The sequence below is a fragment of the Arachis stenosperma genome, chromosome 6 (assembly GCF_014773155.1).
Source record: "Arachis stenosperma cultivar V10309 chromosome 6, arast.V10309.gnm1.PFL2, whole genome shotgun sequence".
Classification (NCBI taxonomy): domain Eukaryota; kingdom Viridiplantae; phylum Streptophyta; class Magnoliopsida; order Fabales; family Fabaceae; genus Arachis; species Arachis stenosperma.
Genome location: NC_080382.1, coordinates 4552222 through 4573248, shown reverse-complemented (window position 1 = coordinate 4573248; position 21027 = coordinate 4552222). Strand labels below are relative to the sequence as shown.

At 30.4% G+C, this 21027-nt stretch overlaps 3 protein-coding genes across 5 annotated transcripts; 1 reads left to right on the top strand and 2 right to left on the bottom strand.

The window, feature by feature from the left end:
• Window positions 1-365: 365 nt before the first annotated feature.
• On the bottom strand, window positions 366-1999 carry LOC130933517 (uncharacterized). The gene is made up of 4 exons (XM_057863148.1): window positions 1886-1999; window positions 1596-1811; window positions 1403-1495; window positions 366-614 (listed from the first exon to the last, which is right to left on the bottom strand). The coding sequence occupies exons 1-4, from the start codon at window positions 1997-1999 to the stop codon at window positions 366-368; spliced, it is 672 nt and encodes a 223-aa protein (XP_057719131.1).
• Window positions 2000-3951: 1952 nt separating this feature from the next.
• Window positions 3952-7733, bottom strand: LOC130932674 (benzyl alcohol O-benzoyltransferase-like). Its single transcript, XM_057862063.1, has 2 exons — window positions 7149-7733; window positions 3952-5152 (listed from the first exon to the last, which is right to left on the bottom strand). The coding sequence occupies exons 1-2, from the start codon at window positions 7599-7601 to the stop codon at window positions 4196-4198; spliced, it is 1410 nt and encodes a 469-aa protein (XP_057718046.1). The 5' UTR covers window positions 7602-7733; the 3' UTR covers window positions 3952-4195.
• Window positions 7734-18467: 10734 nt separating this feature from the next.
• Window positions 18468-20672, top strand: LOC130932662 (calmodulin-binding transcription activator 4-like). Of its 3 annotated transcripts, XR_009067511.1 has the most exons (6): window positions 18468-18712; window positions 18804-18869; window positions 18959-19011; window positions 19869-19985; window positions 20080-20144; window positions 20395-20672. XR_009067511.1 is itself a non-coding variant. In XM_057862051.1 (5 exons), the coding sequence occupies exons 3-5, from the start codon at window positions 19920-19922 to the stop codon at window positions 20495-20497; spliced, it is 234 nt and encodes a 77-aa protein (XP_057718034.1). In that variant the 5' UTR covers window positions 18729-18869; window positions 18959-19011; window positions 19869-19919; the 3' UTR covers window positions 20498-20672. The 3 variants fall into 3 exon arrangements, 1 of the variants encoding a protein (XP_057718034.1); XR_009067512.1 differs by lacking the exon at window positions 18804-18869; XM_057862051.1 differs by lacking the exon at window positions 18468-18712 and having other exon boundaries at window positions 18729-18869.
• The last annotated feature ends 355 nt before the right edge of the window (window positions 20673-21027 follow it).

Below are 21027 nucleotides of genomic sequence, written 5' to 3'. Positions count from 1 at the left end.
TTAAAAAAATAAAAAAAAAAAGAAATTTCGGTTTTTTCAAAAAAAACTCACTCAATTTATTTAAAGTATTATTGAATTATTTTTTAATTCTTTTTATATTTATTATTATTTTAAGAGTGAATATTTTCAACAAAAATAAAATCTAAACTTGTAGCAATAACAAAATAAAAATATAAACAAAACAAAGTTATATATCCATCAAAATACGAAGTAAATAAATCTATTTCGTAGAGTTGCTCAGTCTAATTCAGTAAAATATTTGCTTTAATGCAAAATAACTCCAATCCTAATGTTCTATTTTCACTCTATCATTCCACAAAACTCATCCCTGCAGCGATTTCTAGTGGTAGCTCCTCACCTTGCCGTTAAAAAAGATAAATCAGAGCACTCTCCATCGCCTTCATCTTTTTCTTCTCTGCTACTGCCTCATCCTCCATCGCCTTCCTCTTCAACTTCTCGCCATCCAGCTCTGCCTGCAGTTCAAGCAGCTTCCTCTGGGTCTCCTCTAGTTGGACTCCGTTGCCAGGCGCATGTGAATTCGGACCGAAGAGTTGACTATGAGTCGGTCCAAAACCCACACCATGTACTCTACCCGGTTTCTCTTTTCTGAAAACCTGAGCAATGAAATCATTTTGAGAGAAGATTTTAGAAGACTCATCATGTTGCTCAATCTCCTCAATTCTTTCTTACATATACAAATTAGCGATTTCCTCAATTAACTGTATTACTTACATCACGATAAAAAAAACACACAAATAACGCAGCAAAAAAAGTTAATATTACACATAAACTCTCAGCCAATAAAAAAGCCAAAGAAGAATGAAAAGAAAAATAACAAACAAACGAAAAATTAAAATTGATTTCTGATAGTAAATGAAATGTTTTGAAGATTAGCATCGATGATCATATTACATATAAACTCACAACATAAAGATGTGATAGGTTAGTTCAGCATACTATAGAACTCATAGGCCATCTCTAATTCTTTACACACAGTAAGTTCATCACATAATAAAGCGTGAGAACACCATAACAGACCAAAGAAGCCATCTCTATATACGAAACACATAGTGCAGCATTTTTTAAGCTTGGAGCATGCAATATCATAGTAATGTGCAAAGATATGCACTATGAACCAAAACCAAAAAAAAAAAGGAAATTCTCCTAAACTGACTTGTGTCAACCTTTATCAATTAACAAGTAGTACTTACACCAATTTCTCTTACTTGATATATGAGCCATCCTTTTTTTGTGCACTTTGATCTATAACTCTCCTCTACTGACTATCTTTCCTTGTTCTTCCGATTGTAACAACAAAGTTTTTGCATTAAAATTTTTCATAAAATCAATGAAAATGAAGTCACAGAGATAGTAGCATAACTAAATAAAACAATTAAAGTACCTCTTCTTCCATCCGCCATGCGAAGCTTTTCGAACCGCCAGCGTGGGTATATTGTTGTTTTGATCGATTCTCTGCGTTTTTCCTGCACTTCTCCTATTGGTCCATCAGAGACAAAGAGCGATTAGAATCTGACAGAAAAGGACTCAATGCAACATAATTGGTATTCTTGTGTAACAATGATACATTATATTACCTTCGTCTCAGGTTCAACACGATAGTCAAGGAACAATCTCCAATGCTCTCGATCAATTCCCGGCAGGCAATTCTCAAGATTTTGTTCAGTCATGAATGTTGGATCATAAAAACGGTCATACAACCTCAGCCTTGTTTCCTTCCAAGACTTCCTCATACTTTTCGAAATATTTTTCTTGATAGTTTCTTCACTGTCTTCATTGAAGTGGAAAATTTGCTACACAGATATTACAAGTTGTCAATAATTGTAAAAATAAGCAAATTTAATTTACCAGGGATATAAACTTTTACCTTGACACATTCGTTATAAACCTTGTCTTTAGTGGTAATCTGACGCCAACTTTTCCTACAGATGCGAAATTTTCCATAATCAGATCCTAGCAGACCAAACACGCCACTCAACATTTCAGCTTCGTCTCCAATTAATTTGTGTTGTTGAACCTGAGCTTCGTCTCCAAATGATTTGTGTTCATAATCTATTGGATGGGAGGACTCAAACCTAATCCCGTTACTTTCATCTTTTCTCTTCTGGTTGTTCTCTAAAGTGTCCTTGTTTCATTACTTAAGAGTAATATTAACGGATCAATTCATTCAGGCTGATCATACACAGATGTGCAGCTGTATGTATACTCTAATTAGATTAATCTTTTAACATAGCTAATTAAACATACATAGAGTAATATGATAATTAATCATATTCAATTCTTGTTGATCATAGATAGAGTAATACGCTAACTCATCATACTCAATTCTTGCTGATCGTACACAGAGTAATACGTTAATTAATCATCCTGAATTATCTATCTAGCTAATCAACTCTCTATTGTTCAAATAGTTAAAATGATGACAACAACAGATAAATGATTAGGCAGCTGAGCTTGCTCATAGTGGATCAAGTCACATGAATCAAATCTCTAACTCTAAACAGCAGCAATTAACCCCAACACATAGAAGATATAAACAAATTATTGTTCAAAATTCGGAACCGAGAATGAAAACACAAAATAGAGGTCAATATGGATGAACGAACCAGTGAAGGGGGAGATGCTCAACCTCAACCCCGGTGAGAGAAGCACTGATGGCAGCTGTGCGACTCGACGACCAACACGGAAGCGCAAGGTGGAGCAAAGGTCAGGGATTTCTCACACAATGGCTGAGAGAGTATGGTTTCAGGAATTGTGGATGACAAGCAATAGCTCAAAAATTTTAGGGGTTTCTGCAAAATTGGGGGACTCGATTAAAGGGTATAAGATGACAGGAGGAATGGACACATTGAATTATGATAAGATCCTCACCTGGGTGGGTTCTTCCGCTGAAGTTCGCAGCTCTGCTCTTGCTCTTGGCTGGCGCACTGCTAAAATAAACTCGCGGGTTTCTGCACAATTGGGGGGAAGAGATTATGGGTTGTAATATAAAAGGGGGAATTAAAACACTGAATTAAAACTCACCTAGCGGTGTTTATGGAAGTAGTCGCCGGGTATGTTGTGGAACATGGGGGTGGGTGTGTTTCGCGCCTCTGCTCTACTTTGGTGCGCGCCAAGAAGATAGGGTAAGACGAGGAATGTTGATGATATATATCCTAAATTGGCAGCGGTCTTCGCTGTCCAGCCGCTATCCAGGGGGCGTGTTGCGTCATTTACCAGACCGCCGGACATATTTGCAACTATCCGTCCAATTTGCGGCGATTTTGGCCACGGCCGCTATTTCTCTGCCGCAGTCTCCGCTTCTGCGGTAGTGAATTTTTACTTCAATCCACCTTTTTTAATAAGTTATGTGAGCCAATTCAATAAATATTGGCTTTTTTAACAGTAGACAAAATATATATGATATAATAATAAAATAATATGATAATTTAATACAATAAAACTAATAAATATCACTATTATATACTATTAAAAAAATTTTAAAGTCTAGCAAGACGCTGCCCAATTCACAGTCCCAAAGTATACGGGTTTATCCCTAAGCAAATTTCTAATAACATGGATGATCATCTGCATATATAATTTTGTCAAGATATATATTGCAGTAAAAAAAAAATATATCAAACCAAGAAAAAAAGTGGACAAAATATATATGATATAACACTAAAATAAATTTTATGATAATTTAATACAATAAAATCAAATTTAATAATACAATAAAACAAATAAATATCACTATTATATATACTATTAAAAAAATTTAAATTCTAGCAAGACGCTGCCCAATTCCCAGTACGTCCCAAAGTATACGGGTTTATCCCTAAGCAAATTTCTAATAATAAGGATGATCATCTGCACATATAATTTTGTCTAAAGATATATATTACAGATTAAAAAAAAAAGTAACAAACCAAGAAAAAAATTATAAGAATCAACTTATAAATGTAATGAACGTTGAATTTGTCGCAGTAATCACAAAATAATACATAGTCATATTTAAGTATAACTTATTTTTGACACAATGCATGAGAGTGCTTATTAAAGCAAGAAACACAACGCAACACTATCAAATGCTGCATTACATACATTTCCCCCATATATAAGTAAGGACCAAGCTTCTTAATTAATATACATATATAATAGAAGTTGACGGCATTCATTATTTTATAATGTTCACAAGCTACAAGGTAGACCTCATAAACATAGGAATTTCATCACTCTTTGTAGGCTGATTATTATTAAAGTCTCCACCAAGAAAATCACCCAACTCTTTCTCAAATCTCTCCATAGCGTTGGAAGGCAAGTAAATTGGAAATAATACACCTTTTTCTCCTTTTTCATTTTCATAATTCATAAAAAAAGTTGCTCCATGAAAAGCCGGCCCAGCTCCACCTTGAGACACACCAGCATATAATGCTTTGCCCCATCCAAAATCCGCTTCTTTTAACCCAAAACGTGTCAAGTTTGACACAATGCAAGATCCTACGGTTGTAAATAAGGGTCGTCCTTTTGTAACCATTAGATCTGCCACTGAACGCACGTACTCTTCTGTCACCTCAGCTTTTACTTTCTTTATTAACTCTACGGCATAACCAAACGGATTTTCACAAAGCTTCCTTACACTCGCAACTGCTGCCGGATAAACAAAAGCGTTTCCGTAATAACCAAGGGGTATAATAGGGTTAAACCTAGCGCGTGCATTCACGATGCACATCATGCGAACATCATCTTCTGGTGCAAGTTGCAATGCTTTTGTACGGCAACGCCATAAGCATGCAGTTATAAGCTCAAATCGAGTGCATTGGCCAAGGTGACGTGGAACCAAACGACGAAGGGAAGCTATTTCAGTTGGTCCAAAGAAGAAGGAGCGTTGAACCATATCGTTCTCATCATAAGAAATGATGGTCCCTTCTTTGTTATTTGGAAGTTGCTCATATTCGCGATGGTTGCATGTGATTTGTGGTGGGTTTCTTGCAAGTAGGAGCTCCCTTTGCCATACAGGCAGAATGGAAGGTTGATGAGCACCTTGAGCCATTTCGGTTAAAGCACTCACAAATTGTACTAGACCAGTTCCATCCACCATGGTGTGGTTCACCCGTATGGCAAAAATGAAACCACCGCACTTAAAGCGTGTGACCTGTCAAAACGAAATTACTTTAAAAAAGTACAGATACCAATATACTAGGAAAATATTAAGAGGACAATAACTTTGTTAAACAACATGAATAACTACCAATTAAATAAAAATATATTACACCTTTAAATTAATTCTCTAAATTTTAATATTAAAATAATTATCCGTATACTAATAAAATGAACATCCGATATATCTATTATTTACATTGTTTAATATTTTCATTGTTTACCTATACTTTTTTTCTCAATATAAATCTAGAAAATACATATATAAAAAAATTTTTATTAGACACATCCATAAACAAAAGTTGACAAAAATTGACAAAATGCTGTTAATAATGTAGTAAAATTGAATTACTTTTCCTCATTCCAACTTTTCTAGGTTATTATTATTATTATTATTATTATTATTATTATTATTATTATTATTATTATTATTCGTTTTTATAATTTTATTAAAATTTTAATTAATTTTTTATGTATTTATTTAATTAAATTCTACATTATTTTTAATTTTATAATTAGATTTTTTTTAGTATAAAAATTATGAGTTAATTGAATATTTTTTTACAAATTAAAGGTGTTTATAATTAAAAATCTAATTAGAATTTTAATCGCATATATTTTAAAAAAATTATTCTGTTAATTTTAATATTTTTTATATAAAAATGACTTAATTACAAAATTAAAAATATAAAAATTCAATTAAAAAAATGTATAAAGATCTAATTAAAAATTTAATAAAATTTTAAAAATCAATAAAATAATTAATTATTATTATTATTATTATTATTATTATTATTATTATTATTATTATTATTATTATTATTATTATTATTATTATTATTATTATATGGCACATTAATATATTTTGCTATAAAATGGGATCTTAGTAATGTTTTTTCCTTAAATGAGTTTCAAAATTAAGCATAATAATACTATAAATAACGTAACTATAACATAGGTACACTAAAATAAACCAAAATCAATAATTAATATAAAATATATATTAAATTATAAAATATACATTAAAATAAATTAAATAATACATATATTTATACATAATATATTATAATTAATTTTAATAATTAATTTTTATGTACATATAATATTTTTATCAATCTATTAGATTTTCTATAAGTAAAATGTTTTAACAATATATTTTATCTAATTTATAATAAGTGTCTAAAATTAATTATTTACTAAAATTAAACAAATATTTATAATAATTTTGTCTACACTTTTTATGTAAATTTTTATTTATAGTATAAAATATTTTTTTTTATGTTATATCATTTTTATTGATTATTTTCAATACTAAAATTAAAACGTACATAAATAATGATGTATGTAAAAAGTAGTCCATCTATATATATATATAACATTCCGCTCGCGTATCTTTCCTAAGTAGACATCTTATATTCATAAAATAAAATAAAATACTAATTTTAGAATAGAAGAAATATTTCATTTTATATTTAGTAAAATTTGTGAAGAGGTGCTTAAACATAACCATTGTATTTGATAAATTAAAAAAAAATTATATACTAACCTAATTAATCATTGCGGGCCGTTAATTATTTGCGACGCAACCCCTCCTTTTATCAAACAGAATGAACTTTAATTTTGTAAAGTTTAATTATTCTGTTAATTTTTAGAATTTTATCAAATTTTTAATTAAATTTTTATTTTTTTAATTAAATTTTTATATTATTTTTAATTTTATAATTAAATTTTTTTAATATAAAAAATATTAGAATTAACTAAATATTTTTTCGTAAATTAAAAGTATTCATATTTAAAAACTTAACTAAATTTTTAACAGTATGTATTTTAAAAGAAATTCTATTAATTTTAATATTTTTTGACATAAAAAAACTTTACTTACAAAATTAAAAGTATTAAAGGAATTCAATTAAATATATATATATAAAAATTTAATTAAAAATTTAGTAAAAAGATAAAAATTAACAAAATAATTAAAATATTTTTTAAACCTGTATGAGTAGAAGGGGGCAGTTGACAATTCCATCAGAGCCTGGAACATTATAAAGGAGTTCTTGGGAGCATGGAAATGGAGGATGAAGAGAGCCACGAAGTTGATCAAGTGTTACGTCAGCATCTGCCTCAATAAACAAGACACCCTCCTCGGTACAATCCACCATCAACTTGCGGCCATGACCTTCCCTGATCCTGCCGGCAAATGGGTAGTAAAACACAAGTGTTCTCGAGAGTGCATCTCTTATAATCCTAACTGGGTCTTTTCCTTCCATAGATGGCTTGTGCTGATAAATATGAAAGAGTGGAATTTGGAAACGCAACCCTTCTTGATCATCTATGTCAGATAATAGTTTAACTTCGTGGGGAGTGGGCGAAGCCGGAGCCACCAGCTCCGGTTGGCGCCTTTGGACTGTAAAGACTAAAGAGTGAGACGATGATAGTGAAGTCATGGTATTATCAGAGAAGTTAAGAAAGATTTGGGATAAAAAGAATAGTGGATAAGTGGTTTCAATTTATAGTGATTTAAATGTCGGGCCGTAGCTAGGAGTTGTAGTGGCTGAGCTGCTTTTTGTTTATAAGTCAGGGACATTAAGAGAAGAAGATGAAGATATAACATTATGTTTGATATAGATATAAATATGAAAAAAGATTGTATTTTAAGTTATTATATTAGTGTATTTTGTATTTTTATAGTAAAGATATAAAAATATTAATAAAAATATAACCTTTTTATTTTTATTAATTTTTTATAATTATATTTTTTATTATTTTAATTTTTATTATATGATGAAAGAAAATATAAATAAATTAAACTCTTATAATTTGATTTTTTATATTTAATTTATTATTAAATAAAATATATTTTTATTTTTTATGTCTTATTCTTAATGATTCTTTTTGTTTTGTACTTAAAAATAAATGCAATCTAAAATAATAAAAGTATTGTCAAAATTTCTAGTTCAATGTTATTGGCAAATGCAGAATATTAACATAGGTTTGGCTTGTATTTTTATTTTTGTTTCATTTTTAATATTTTATTTTAATATTTTATAAAATAAAATTTTATTATTTTTACTTATTTTTCTTTACAAATTTTTATAATAAAAACACAAATTTAACCTATTTTTAGTAATCAACATTATTAATGTTAGGTTAAATTACACAGTTGGTCCCTACACTTTTAGTGAAATTACAAATTAGTTTCTGCACTTAAAAAGTTTGTAATTGGATCCCTAAAGAGAATTAAAATTTGCAATTTAGTTCTTACCATTCAAAAAGTGTTGATTTAACAGAATATTTTCGGTATATGCTGAGAATATTCTGTTAAAATGGAGAATATACTGAGAATATTCTGTTAAATCAAATACTTTCCGAACGGCAGGGACTAAATTACAAATTTTAATTTTCTTTAACGACCCAATTACAAAATTTTAAAGTGTAAGGACCAATTTGTAATTTCACTGAAAGTGTAGGACCAGCTGTGTAATTTAACCTTAATGTTATGGCTTCCTATCCGACGCAACGAAAAGGATTAATCTACTATGAATTTGAGTTACATTTTTATTGTTAGTCAATAATTACTACATGTATATCGAGTAGAATTTGAATTTTCGACATTTGTTTAAACGAATGAACGAATTGACCATTCGACCTGTGAATGAATATAAGTGAATTAGTTAGTCTCTATTGGTAATTTCAATATATATATATATATATATATATATATACTCTATTATTTAATACAGTAGTTACAATTGCAATGCATTAGTTTTCAGTTTTACACTGTCACTTCTACTTCCACTTCTGTGTCTCAAGTCTCCTTTTTCTTCTCCAATTTTACTTTCTGCATCAATGCATGAGAACACTCTCATGCTTTCAATTCCTTACTCTATCTCAGTTGCTATTATGGTATCCAGAGCCTGAGATCCTGCTTCTCTTCAAATTCTGATTAATCTTTTGTTTTCTTTCAATTTTTTCCCTAATTTTTTTGTCCTAATTTTGTTTTCCCCCTTTCTTGATTTCTTCAATTTGGTGTTCCATAATGTCAATTACTCTATTAGAATCTTTAACCAAGAGATCGATCTCCCCAATTTCTGAGAAGTTGGATCACAACAATTATAATACATGGAGACACCAAGCTTTACTTACAATTCAGAATTTAAGTCTTGAAAATCACTTGTACCAAAACAAGATTCCACAACAATATGAAGAAGATGCTACCAAGAAGACTAAAACAGAAACTGAAGTTTTCAAACAATGGAGATTAGATGATCTTACTCTATCAACTTGGGTTCTTGCATCAGTCACAAAACCCTTCAAGAACAAGATTCTTCAGTGTCATCAATTTTATGAGATTTGGAATGCACTCAATGACTATTTTACTGAGACCTCTGCCATAAGAATTCAAAGCTTAAAAGCTTAACTGAAATCAGTAAGAAAAATTGGATCGATACCAGATTATCTCTCACAAATTCAAGATCTTGTTAACTACAATCCATTGGATATCAAATTCAACAAGATGACCATATCTCGGCAATTCGTGATGATTTACCTGAGGAGTATACCGTATTTATCACTTCTATAATGTCAAAATTATCAACCTACAACGTACCTGAAGTTGAGTCTTTCCTTAAAGCCTATGATGATATGCTGAAAATATACAAAAAACCACAAGGTGGCATCCCCATGGCAGATTTGGCACAAGCACCATCACCGTATACCATTCAATCTCAAAGAGGTTCTTTTCTTCGAAGAGGAAGAGGGGGAAGATTTGGAAGAGGAGGTCGTTTTTCTAAACAAAGTAATCGACCTCAGTGTCAACTTTGTGGTCGCCAAGGCCATGTGATTCAAACTTTCTTCCATAGATTCGATGCTAACTTTCAAGCTTATGGAAATAGCTCACAATCACCACAATCTACATTCCCCTACTCTAACACACAACCACCACCATCATCATCACAGTTCTATCAATCAAGAGCTTATTTCTCAAATCCTCAAAATTATTAGGAATCTGTATGGTACCCAGATTCAGGAGCAAGCCACCATGTTACACCAGATTCACTTAACTTGCTGAATTCCAACTCTTCCATTTCAAATTCTGATAAATTGTTTGTAAGTAATGGTCAAGGTACGAAAATTCTATCTCAAGGAACCTCAATTCTTTGTGATAAAGACAGTAAAATCAAGTTTCTTTTAAATAAATTACTTCATGTCCCTGAAATCACACAGAATTTATTAAGTGTATCTCAATTTGCTTTAGATAACTATGTCTATTTTGAATTTTGGCGTTATGATTGTATTGTGCATGATCAGCACTCTCAAGAAATTCTTCTCCAAGGCAAAGCTAGAAATGGCATATATTCCTTTAAAAATTTGTTTGTTCCTGTGCTTAATAAATCCTTAATGCATAGTTCTTTGAATAATTCAGTTTCTTGTAAGCATAGCATTACAGATTATTCTATTAAGAAAGCATTTGTAGCTCAAAGAAACAAAAATGTAACCCTTGACCTTTGGCATAAACGCCTAGGTCACAGTTCAATAAAAACTGTACTTTCTGTCTTGAAAACATGTGGAGTTCCTATTCAATTTGATTCTAAAAATTGTGCTATAAAAAAGTACATCAGTTGCCTTTTGCAAAATTTGAGTCAGTCTATACAACACCATTAGACCTTGTTTTTGTTGATATTTGGGGGCCTGCCTCTATAATGTCTAGAAATATATATAGATACTACATCTCATTTGTGGATGCTCATACAAAATACATAACTATTTTTTTACTCACTCATAAATCTCAGTCACTACAAGCATTAAAAAATTATAAAAGTGTTTATGGAAACTCAAACAGGATTGAAGATTAAGGCTTTGCAAACTGATAGAGGTATGGAATTCATGTCACACTCCTTCACTCAATTTTTAACTGAACATGGTATTATGCATAGAATCTCATGTCCCTACACACATCAACAACAAGATAGTGTAGAGAGAAGACATAGGCATATAATCGAAGTAGGATTGTCACTTTTGGCTACTGCTGTATTACCAATGTTATTTTGGGAAGACTCCTTTCTATCAGCAGTATATATCATCAATAGATTACCAAGTTCTGTATTAGAAAATAAATCACCTTTTGAAATTTTATTTGGAAAATTATCAGATTATAAGAACTTTAAAATATTTGGATGTGTTTGCTTTCCTTATTTGAGATCTTCTAACAAAGTAAAGTTTGCTTTTAAATCAGAAAAGTGCTTATTTCTTGGCTATGATAGTAACTACAGTGGTTATAAGTGCATGACTAAAGATGAAAAAATTTACTATTCGAGACATGTGATATTTGATAAAACTGAATTTTCTTACAATTCTCTATTCACAATAAAAATTTAGTAGTGAACCATGATACAGTTAAAGATCTGCTAGCTTTTACATTCAACACTTCACCCAAACCTTCTAACCCTCCCTAAACTCTACCTCTTTAGATATCTCAGATTCTCCCTCATCGACTACTTGCCCTGACACTCAAATTACTGAGCATACCTCTTTTAGTACTAGCCTCAATCAAAATTCTTCCATCCCAACTTAAGGCCTTAAAATCTGTCTACCTTTTGAAAATGCTACAAATACTAGTTCTACTACATTTTTTAATACTCACAATATGCTCACAAGATCAAAAACCAGAAGCAATAAACTCAAGCATTAGCTATAACTTCAGTAGAACCTTATGATTTGATTAACAATACCCCAAAGAATGTTAAATAAGCTCTTCAGTGTTTACACTAGAAAAATGCAATAGATGCTGAAATACAGGCTTTAGTAAGATGTAACACCTGGGATTTAGTTGAACCATTAAAGCATAAAACTGTTATTGATTCTAAATGGGTATTTGATGTAAAAAGAGATTCATTAGGCAACATCATCAGGTACAAATTCAGGTTAGTTGCAAAGGATTTTTTGCAGGTTGAAGGCATAGATTACAGTCAAATATATACAGTCGAGTTGTGAGACCTACTACCGTGAGAATTATAATTACTATAGCTCTATCACGTGGATGGACACTAAGGCAATTTGATTTTGATAATGCCTTTCTAAATGGTATTCTTGAAGAAGAGGTATACATGTCTCCACCAGCAGGTTACCAATTTGGGAATGCATTACATGTTTGTAAGTTTAACAAAGTAATCTATGGATTGAAGCGAGCTCCAAGAGCTTGTTTAATACATTGACTGCTACGTTATTATAGTTTGATTTCACTAGAACCAAAAGTGATATTTCATTGTTTGTTAAACACACTAATACATATACCACCTTTCTCTTAGCCTATGTAGATGATATTGTTGTTACTGGAAGTGACATTGGTGAAATAGACAAACTTATCTCTGATCTCAATAAAATCTTTCCCCTTAAAGATCTTGGAAATTTCAGTTATTTTCCTGGGTTAGAATTCTCTTATTTAACAGATGGATCCATTCTAGTTTCTCAACAAAAATATGCTCGAGATCTGCTATAAAAGGCCAAAATAGACACTGCAAATTCAATGGCTACCCCTATGGTCTCAGCCTTGAAGCTTACATCAAATGATGTTGATCATTTTCAGGATCCTAAATTGTATAGAGAGATTGTTGGATCACTTCAGTATTTGACTATTTCAAGACCAGATCTTTCTTTCTATGTGAACAAGGTCTCTCAATACATGCACTCTCCAACAATTGAGCACTGGAAAGCTGTCAAACGCATCCTCAGATATATTGCAGGTACAGTATTAGCATGTATTAAATTTAAAAAATGTGCTGACTTGAGACTACTTGCATTCGCAGACGCAGATTGGGCAAGGAATTTGGGGGACAGGATTTTGATTACTGGCTATTGTGTATACTTAGGAAGCAATTTGGTATCATGGAGGAGCAATAAGCAAGCCAAAGTTAGTCGCAGTAGCACTGAGGCAGAGTATAGGAGCATGGCAGCATGTCAGTCAGAACTAGTATCTATACAGTATCTTCTAAAGGAGCTTCGGATTCCACAATCAATAGCACATACTATTTACTGTGATAATCAAAGTTCTTGCTCATTAGCGGCTAACCCGGTCCTTCATACTAGGTGCAAACACTTGGAAATTGACCTACTACCTAAGAGAGATGGTGAATAAAAAACAACTCTATGTCCTCCATATATCCTCTATAGATTAGATTGGGGATATTATCACTAAATCCCTTTTATCATCTCTATTTCACAAATTTTGAGACAAACTTAGAGTGGTTCTTCAACCCATTACTAAGTTTGAGGGGCCTGTGAATGAATATAAGTGAATTAGTTAGTCTCTATTGATAACTTTACTATATATATTGTATTACTCTATTATTTAATACAGTAGTTACAATTGTAATGCATTAGTTTTCAGTTTCACACTTTTACTTTCACTTCTATTTCTGTGTCTTAAGTCTTCTTCTCTTTCTCCAATTCTACTTTCTGTATCAATGCATGAGAACACTCTCATGCTTTCAATTCTTTACTCTATCTCAATTGCTATTACGACTAATCTAAGATGATTAAATTGACTTGAATACAAGAAAAATAGAAAAGAAAAACTAAAAGTGTATTTAGTTTGTGTTTTTTATTTTCTGTTTTTATTTTAGTATTTTTTATTTTAAAAATTTTATAAAAATAGAAGGATGAAACAAAAAATAATTTTTTTTATTTTTTTCCATAAAATTCGAAAAACAATAAAAATGTTTGGCAAATTATTAACGTACACGTTCAATATTATACTATCTGCTAGCACATTTCAAATGTTTTTCCGTTAGGCCAATACTCCGGAATCCAGCCCCACGACATTCTTGTGCGAAGTATGTCAATGCCATCGCCACATGAAATGTTTTGATTGGGCTAGTGGTCACAATCCACAAAGAAGGGTAACACGTCATTTAATTTCTCGATGCCTAAGAGTTGATTAGCGGTCTTGACCAAAAAAAAAAAAAAAAGAGATGATTAGCGGTCCATTTTATTTTCAGGTTTTCTGTATGTTCATCGGTAAGTTATTAAGTGGTCCAAAATACAATTAAAATGTGATGTGAAGTCGATTACAATGTTGTCCACTTATTTTATGGAACTGGTCCGGGTTAAATTAGCTACATACTTAGCTGCATGTGAAGCGAACGTGGCATTATTCACCAATCACCGTGCCTTTTGTATAGATATTCCAATAAAGATGTTTGAAATGTTTTTTTTTTTAAAATATTTATTATTAACTAAAATTTAATATATATAATTAATTAAATTATATTATTTTTGTCAAAATTAGATTATGCAAATTAATTTAATCAAAAAATTGGTAAACCAAATCTTAAACCGATTTAAATTAATATTCTTTTTTATAAAAAATGACTACAATAACCTTATTATAGAAAATGACAAAAATATGTTTATTATATATTTTTTAATTTTAAAAATCCTAAATTCTAACTCTATAACGACAAAAAGAAAAAAAGGTTAGAATTTAGAGTTTTTAAAATATGTATATATAAAAGAATATTTTAGTAATTTTTTAAATAGAAATATTGTAATTATTTTTTATAAAAAAATATTAATTTAGATCGGTTCAAGATATAGTTTATCGATTTTTTGGCCAAATAATCAATTTATCTAATCTAATTTTAATAAAAATAACATAATTTAATCAATTATATATATTAAATTTTAATTATTTAAAACAATTTAAAAAAAATATTTTAAACATCTTTATTTAAATGGTTCCCTAATATAATAATATTAATTACTAGCAATGCAGTCATTTGTCTACTACTATGAACTGTCTTAACTTGAAGAAGTCTGAAATTATGTTTTATATGACCTAATTTTACTATGTCAAGTCACAAGTGACAAATATATAGTTAAGATGAAATTAGTAGGTGTTCATTTCAAGTATTTAGAAAGATTATTCTGGTAATGTGCAGAAAAAAAAGAGTCTTTTTGTTCTTCTAACATGAAGATGATTTTTTTTTTTCTGCTTTATTTTTCTGTAGTTCGATTATTCGAGTAAATAATTTATTTTTATTTAAATAAAAAAGAAGCCATTGTTTATGAGTATATTGATTAAACTACAAAACATGAGTATATTATTATTAAGTGTCGTCCATATATTACATGGACGAAAAACCATCACTTGTTAATTAACATAAATATTTTTCATTGTTTATTTGGAAAAGTGGAGTGAATTCCAAATCAATTGTCGACGTTATATGTGTTTTTATTGGACTTAACAATAAAAATAAAATAAATAAGTGAGCTGCTGAAAGCACATTGTGTGGCGAAGGACAGAAATAAAAGCTGAGGGGGAAGAGAGTGATAGATCGGACTGATAGGTCAAGAAGACAAGAACGGAACATTATTATTAAAAATGAAAATATGTTGAGACTCTTTTTTATGATTATTTTTGAAATTGTTGAAGCCTTATCGGTACCCTCTCAGCAAATCTAAAGTGAGAAACATCATATCCTAAAGAAAGACACAGCTGACACGCAAAACATGATACGCCATATGGCTAGGAGCAGGACCAAGCTAGACAATATTTAATTCGGACTAATTTTTTTATTTTTTATTTTAATAAAAAATAATTAAATATATATATTTAATTAAAAATGACAACTAAAATTTAGAATTTATTTTTATAAGATGATTAAATATATTATTTATTCAAATAATTAAACATAAATATCTAAAAAATAATCTCAAATTTTATAGATATAGGTTATTACATTTAAAATTTTTAAATACTATTCAATTTTTTTAGAAGTTTCTTGCAAAATTACTAAAAAATATATTATGCTTTTGTAAATATTTTAAATCACAACTATAACTTATGCGATGAAAAAATTAAATAATAATAGAGCTAGAGTTAAAATGAATTAAAATTTGTAACTTACATAGACAATTGATCTCGACGTTTTTTTTAATTTAAAGTCATCTATTATTGAATTTGTATTGAAATTAGCTGCAACTATTTTTCAATATAAATGACTAAATTATCTACAAGAAAGTCATCTACCATTTTACTCTGAAACTTTGTTTTAACAAATTTTATTAACGAGAAAGCTCTTTCTGTTATTGCTGTAGATATTAAAAAAGTCAAGACATTACGAATCAATCTATCAACCAAATGCTAAGTTTTTTATTTTCCTGTTTCTTTCAATCTTTGACATAACTCAAAAACTGTACCAACATCTTTTAAATGATTCGGTATATCAAATGCATAATGTTATAATTGAGCATTCAAAAAAATCATTTCACGATAGAGAAATCTGAAAGATAAAACTTTTCAACTAACTTGCATATAATCTGAATATTAAACAACTTAAAATTGTCTTTATGATCCAAAGAAATACTTAAAGTCAAAAGTTCAATAATTTTTTCATTGAATACTATTTAACTCTTGTATTTGAGAGTCAATTGCTGTAAAAAACACATCTACCCGATAATAATGTTCAACTGTTATCTTTGGTTGACGAGATCGACCTCTTTCAATTGTTTATTGTGTGCTCATATCAGGGATGTCAATTTCATGCTTCTAACAAAAATTCTCAACAATCTCAAGTAAATTGCACACTACAAGAAACAGTATAATTATCAACGCCAAAAATCGACGGTTAAGTTTTCCCTCGATATTTTTTGACGGCTTGTCGTCGATAAAATGAAAAAGGGAGGATTAAAAATAAAATATTAAAATCGACGACAATGTCGTCTATTATTTTGACAATTTTTTAACACCTTACTACTATTGTCAAATTACTAATGAAAAAGGGGTCAAAAATTTTTTTTCTTTAAAATCAACATACTGATTATCTATTTTAATAATTAAAATATCGACAGTTTCTATTGTCGATAAATTTAGACAATAAAGTTCACTTTTCTAAATTGAGTGAACGGTATAGATTTATTATATAAAATAGACGGATAGAGTGTTGATTTTTATTTTAACTAAAATCGACAAAATAGTCGTCAATTTTTATCAACAAAAAACTACTCCCGCGATTGCTTCCCGCGTCTCTACTCGTTTCACTCATTTATCAACAAAAATCTTCAGAGAATCAGAGTCTAGAGTGACGACTCTTCTTCTCTTCCAACGCCCAAGAGTAAAGACCAAAACAGAGTCATGGTCACGGAGAGAGGTAGAGAGCAGAGCTTCTTCTTCTCCGACTCTTGAGAAAATCCGCCGTCTTCTGCCTGAGAGCAGAACTTTTTCGTATTCTTCTTCTTCTCCTCCGCCGAGCCCGCTGCGCCATTCTCTTCATATAAGTTCCTCTCTCTCTTTCTCTCTTTCTCTCTCACTCTCTCTCTCTCTCTCTCTCTTATTGTGATTTGTGAATCTGCATATAAGTTTTTCTTCTTCCACAAACTCGTCATTGCAACGTCTTTGCTGATCGCTGTCGTTGTGATCCCGTCGCCATAGCACGTCGCTGTCGCAGCTTCTTGTAAGTTCCTCTCTGTCTCTCTCTGATTATTAAATTTATTTTTGTAATGTTTGTATCTACTATTTTCATCATGAAATTCTGAATTTGGTGTTTGTTAAACTTAATTAGTATAATCAATTCATCACATTACTTCAGCTCAATTAGTCACATTAGTTTTACAATGTGATTATATAAAACAAAATTTAAAAGAAAAAAAAGAAAAACCACTTGCTTACTTAGTATTAGAAAAAGGTAGAGTACTAACTTCATATTCAATTACAAATTTCAAGTAAGTAAGGAAAATACTGTGTATTATTTAATTAATCTTCATGAATATTGTTCATAATATTAATTGTTCTATTTATCTCCGTTTATTTATTTCTAGTTTGGTAGGATTCCTATTTGATTTGATATTTGTTTTGGTGAATTTATGCTTTAGATTTACTAATTTGTTGTTTATTTTGCTTTTATTGATGTGGAATCTAGCTTGGCATGGAAAATTACAGAGTGTATTTTCGAATTTTTTTTCTGATTTCCTTATAGAAAATGTCATCCGTTTTTAATAAGTCATAACATTGATTTATGTAGAGACTATTCAAAGACCTATGCTCGGTCCAAATATTATGACGAAGCAAAACCCTAGAATGAAAGGTGTGATGTTGCATTTCCTTGTGCTTCGCAAAATGAAATTGAACAATCTGATACCATTAATTTGGTTAATGCAGGTTGTCGTCTACTAGTAGAAGGTATTTTTTTTTCTTTAAGGGTGCAATATGTCTTTGCTCTTTGGGTATATTTTTTGTCTCTCATAAATACTAATGGTGACTTCCATATATTATTTGAATGCTAGGTTCCAACATGCCCTGTACTCCTGAGGCAGCTGACTTCCTAAAGAAAGCTAGTGTTCTCATTGCTCCTGCAATGGCTGTTGGCACTGGAGGGGTACGATATTTGCTATATTCAGAGTGCTATGTTTTGCTCATATTATTATAGATTCTAGATTGGCATGTTGACATGTTGATAACCTTTCTCCTTGCTTACAAGTTACAAGTTGTGGTTAGAGAGCTTGAACTGAATCATGAATGCAATTTGATGCACTGATCGCTAGAGGATTTCAAATCTAAATTGTAGGTATTTTAAATATTTTTCTTTGTTGAAAATATATTACCTATACAAATCACTCATCGTTTATTTCGTTATGACGAGAATTTATGCTAGATGAAATTTTGACAAATAGCTGACGTCGAAATTGTGAACTAGTTTTACTTTTTATTTCACACTTTGGTAAGCACTAGTTGCATAATGATCTATGATTCTTCATATCCTGTAATATGCTTGCTCCATATCTCATATTTTCTGATTATTTCCTGCAGCTGCTTTGGTTTTACCCGCTATATGTGTTTAGCATGGTTCTAAGCACCATCTGGTAACATTCTCTTTCTAATCATCTTCTTTTGTTAGAATTTTCATTATTGATAAAGATTTACACTGTTGTAAATTAAATACATTGATAATGCCAGTGTTTAGTTGGTTCCATAGGAAAGTGCTTCAAGTCATGTTTGAGTTTGTCTTAAAAATTAGACTTTCTATTCTAATACTATCAGGTATAATAAAGAAAGAGTGACATGAATCCTACAAACAAAATACTGGGTTATCATGTTTTGTTCTACTTAATTCCTTGCCTCCTCATACCATTTCATTGCAAGTCATTCCCTTGTATATGATGGGAAAAAGACTGCACACAGCACTTGCATCTAGTACTCAATGGTAACGGCGAGTCTCAATAGGAGAGATTACAGCTCCTATGAGATATTAGGGAATATTGTATGCATTGCTTACTATCATCTATCACAAATACATGCTCACATCCAGGGCTCTGAATGCTTCGATAAAATCACAAGTTTAGCCATGGATAGATGCAACAATATCACATTGACCTATATCCAATACATCACACGTGGGACAAACACCATTGATGTCAATATTCACTATTTTTATATTTTGAAAACTTTTTCCCTCCAAACTTCTATAATACATTGACATTAACTCTGATTCCTAAGGAAACACAAGCATTCCTATTTTGTCCTAAAACCTAATGACAAAATTCAGTTTCCAGGCTCTACTATTTTGTCCAAATATAGTGTTTGAAACATGTGAATTATTTTTGGTCATCTAATTAACACCTAATGAAATGTTACATGTCAATTTTGGGAATGAGTTTTATATTGCGATTTATTTTTCACTAACAGAACAATAAAACTATTGATTTATTCTCCACAACAGGGGGATCACTTTTTCTCTTTAACAAAAGAGTCCTGTGCTTCTTTCGTAGAGATGGCCATAATTGGAGCAAGAAGAAAGACGGAAGGACTGTTTGGAGAGGCACACGAACGCCTTAAGGTACTTTGCAACTTTCATTTATGAAATACTTCTTTGCCTTTTGATCTCTATATTGATTTTCACAATCTTCAATTATAATGATTTGCATCATTAGGTTGGAACTGTCAAAACCTTAAATTGTTACTCTGCACATGGAGAGGAGAACCCTACTTTCCAGAGGTAAAGCTATTGGATGTTGGATTCGTGAGTAACTTTTAACTATTACAGTATTACTTCACCAATCAGCACCATTGTGAGGAAAAAGTTCATACAGGGGATAACTAAATGTTGAAAAAGAACTTCTGAGATAACTTTATTAACTCTGGAATAATGAACCTAATATATACATAACTGCTCTTTGAGAAATGTTTGTGCATATGTTATTGTAACATTTGTTCAGAATAATTGATATTCTGTTGTTTCATGGCAGGACATATGAGCATATTGTTCTTGTGCATTATAGAGAAACAAGTGAGGTGACTCTTCATAACTTGATTCTGGATAAACATGATAATAGTACTTTGTCCTATTGATATTTACCTTTATTTAAAGGTGAAAACTCAGGTGAAGCGACTTTACATGAAATTAATATCTGAGAGCTGTTGGATAAAAATTTAGTCAAATCAATTAAATTATCTAACGACTCTTAGATATCAACTTTATGTAAAGTTAACTTCACCTGATTTTCCACCTTATTTAAATGGCTCATGCTAGATTCTGAATAGTTTATATTTTTTCTATAAGTTTGGATGATGGTTTTTTTTTTCTTTACTATTGGTATTAACATGGTATTTACTATTTCTATTGACCATCTCTTTTTTTTTTTTTCTAATTTTGAAGTGAAATTCAGTTCAATGATAAGGACATTGATATAAGAGAAAATGGCTATTGTTACTAAAATTTTTCATGACCTATAACTTTTTTATAAAAATAGAATTTTGTAAGGAATTTGTTAAAATTGTCTAGATCAAACATTGAGAAGCTCAAAAACTTTGTAAATGAAAAATCTAAATAAGGTTTGATGGAGAAAATAATGTATAAACGCAGTTTTAAAAATATTTTA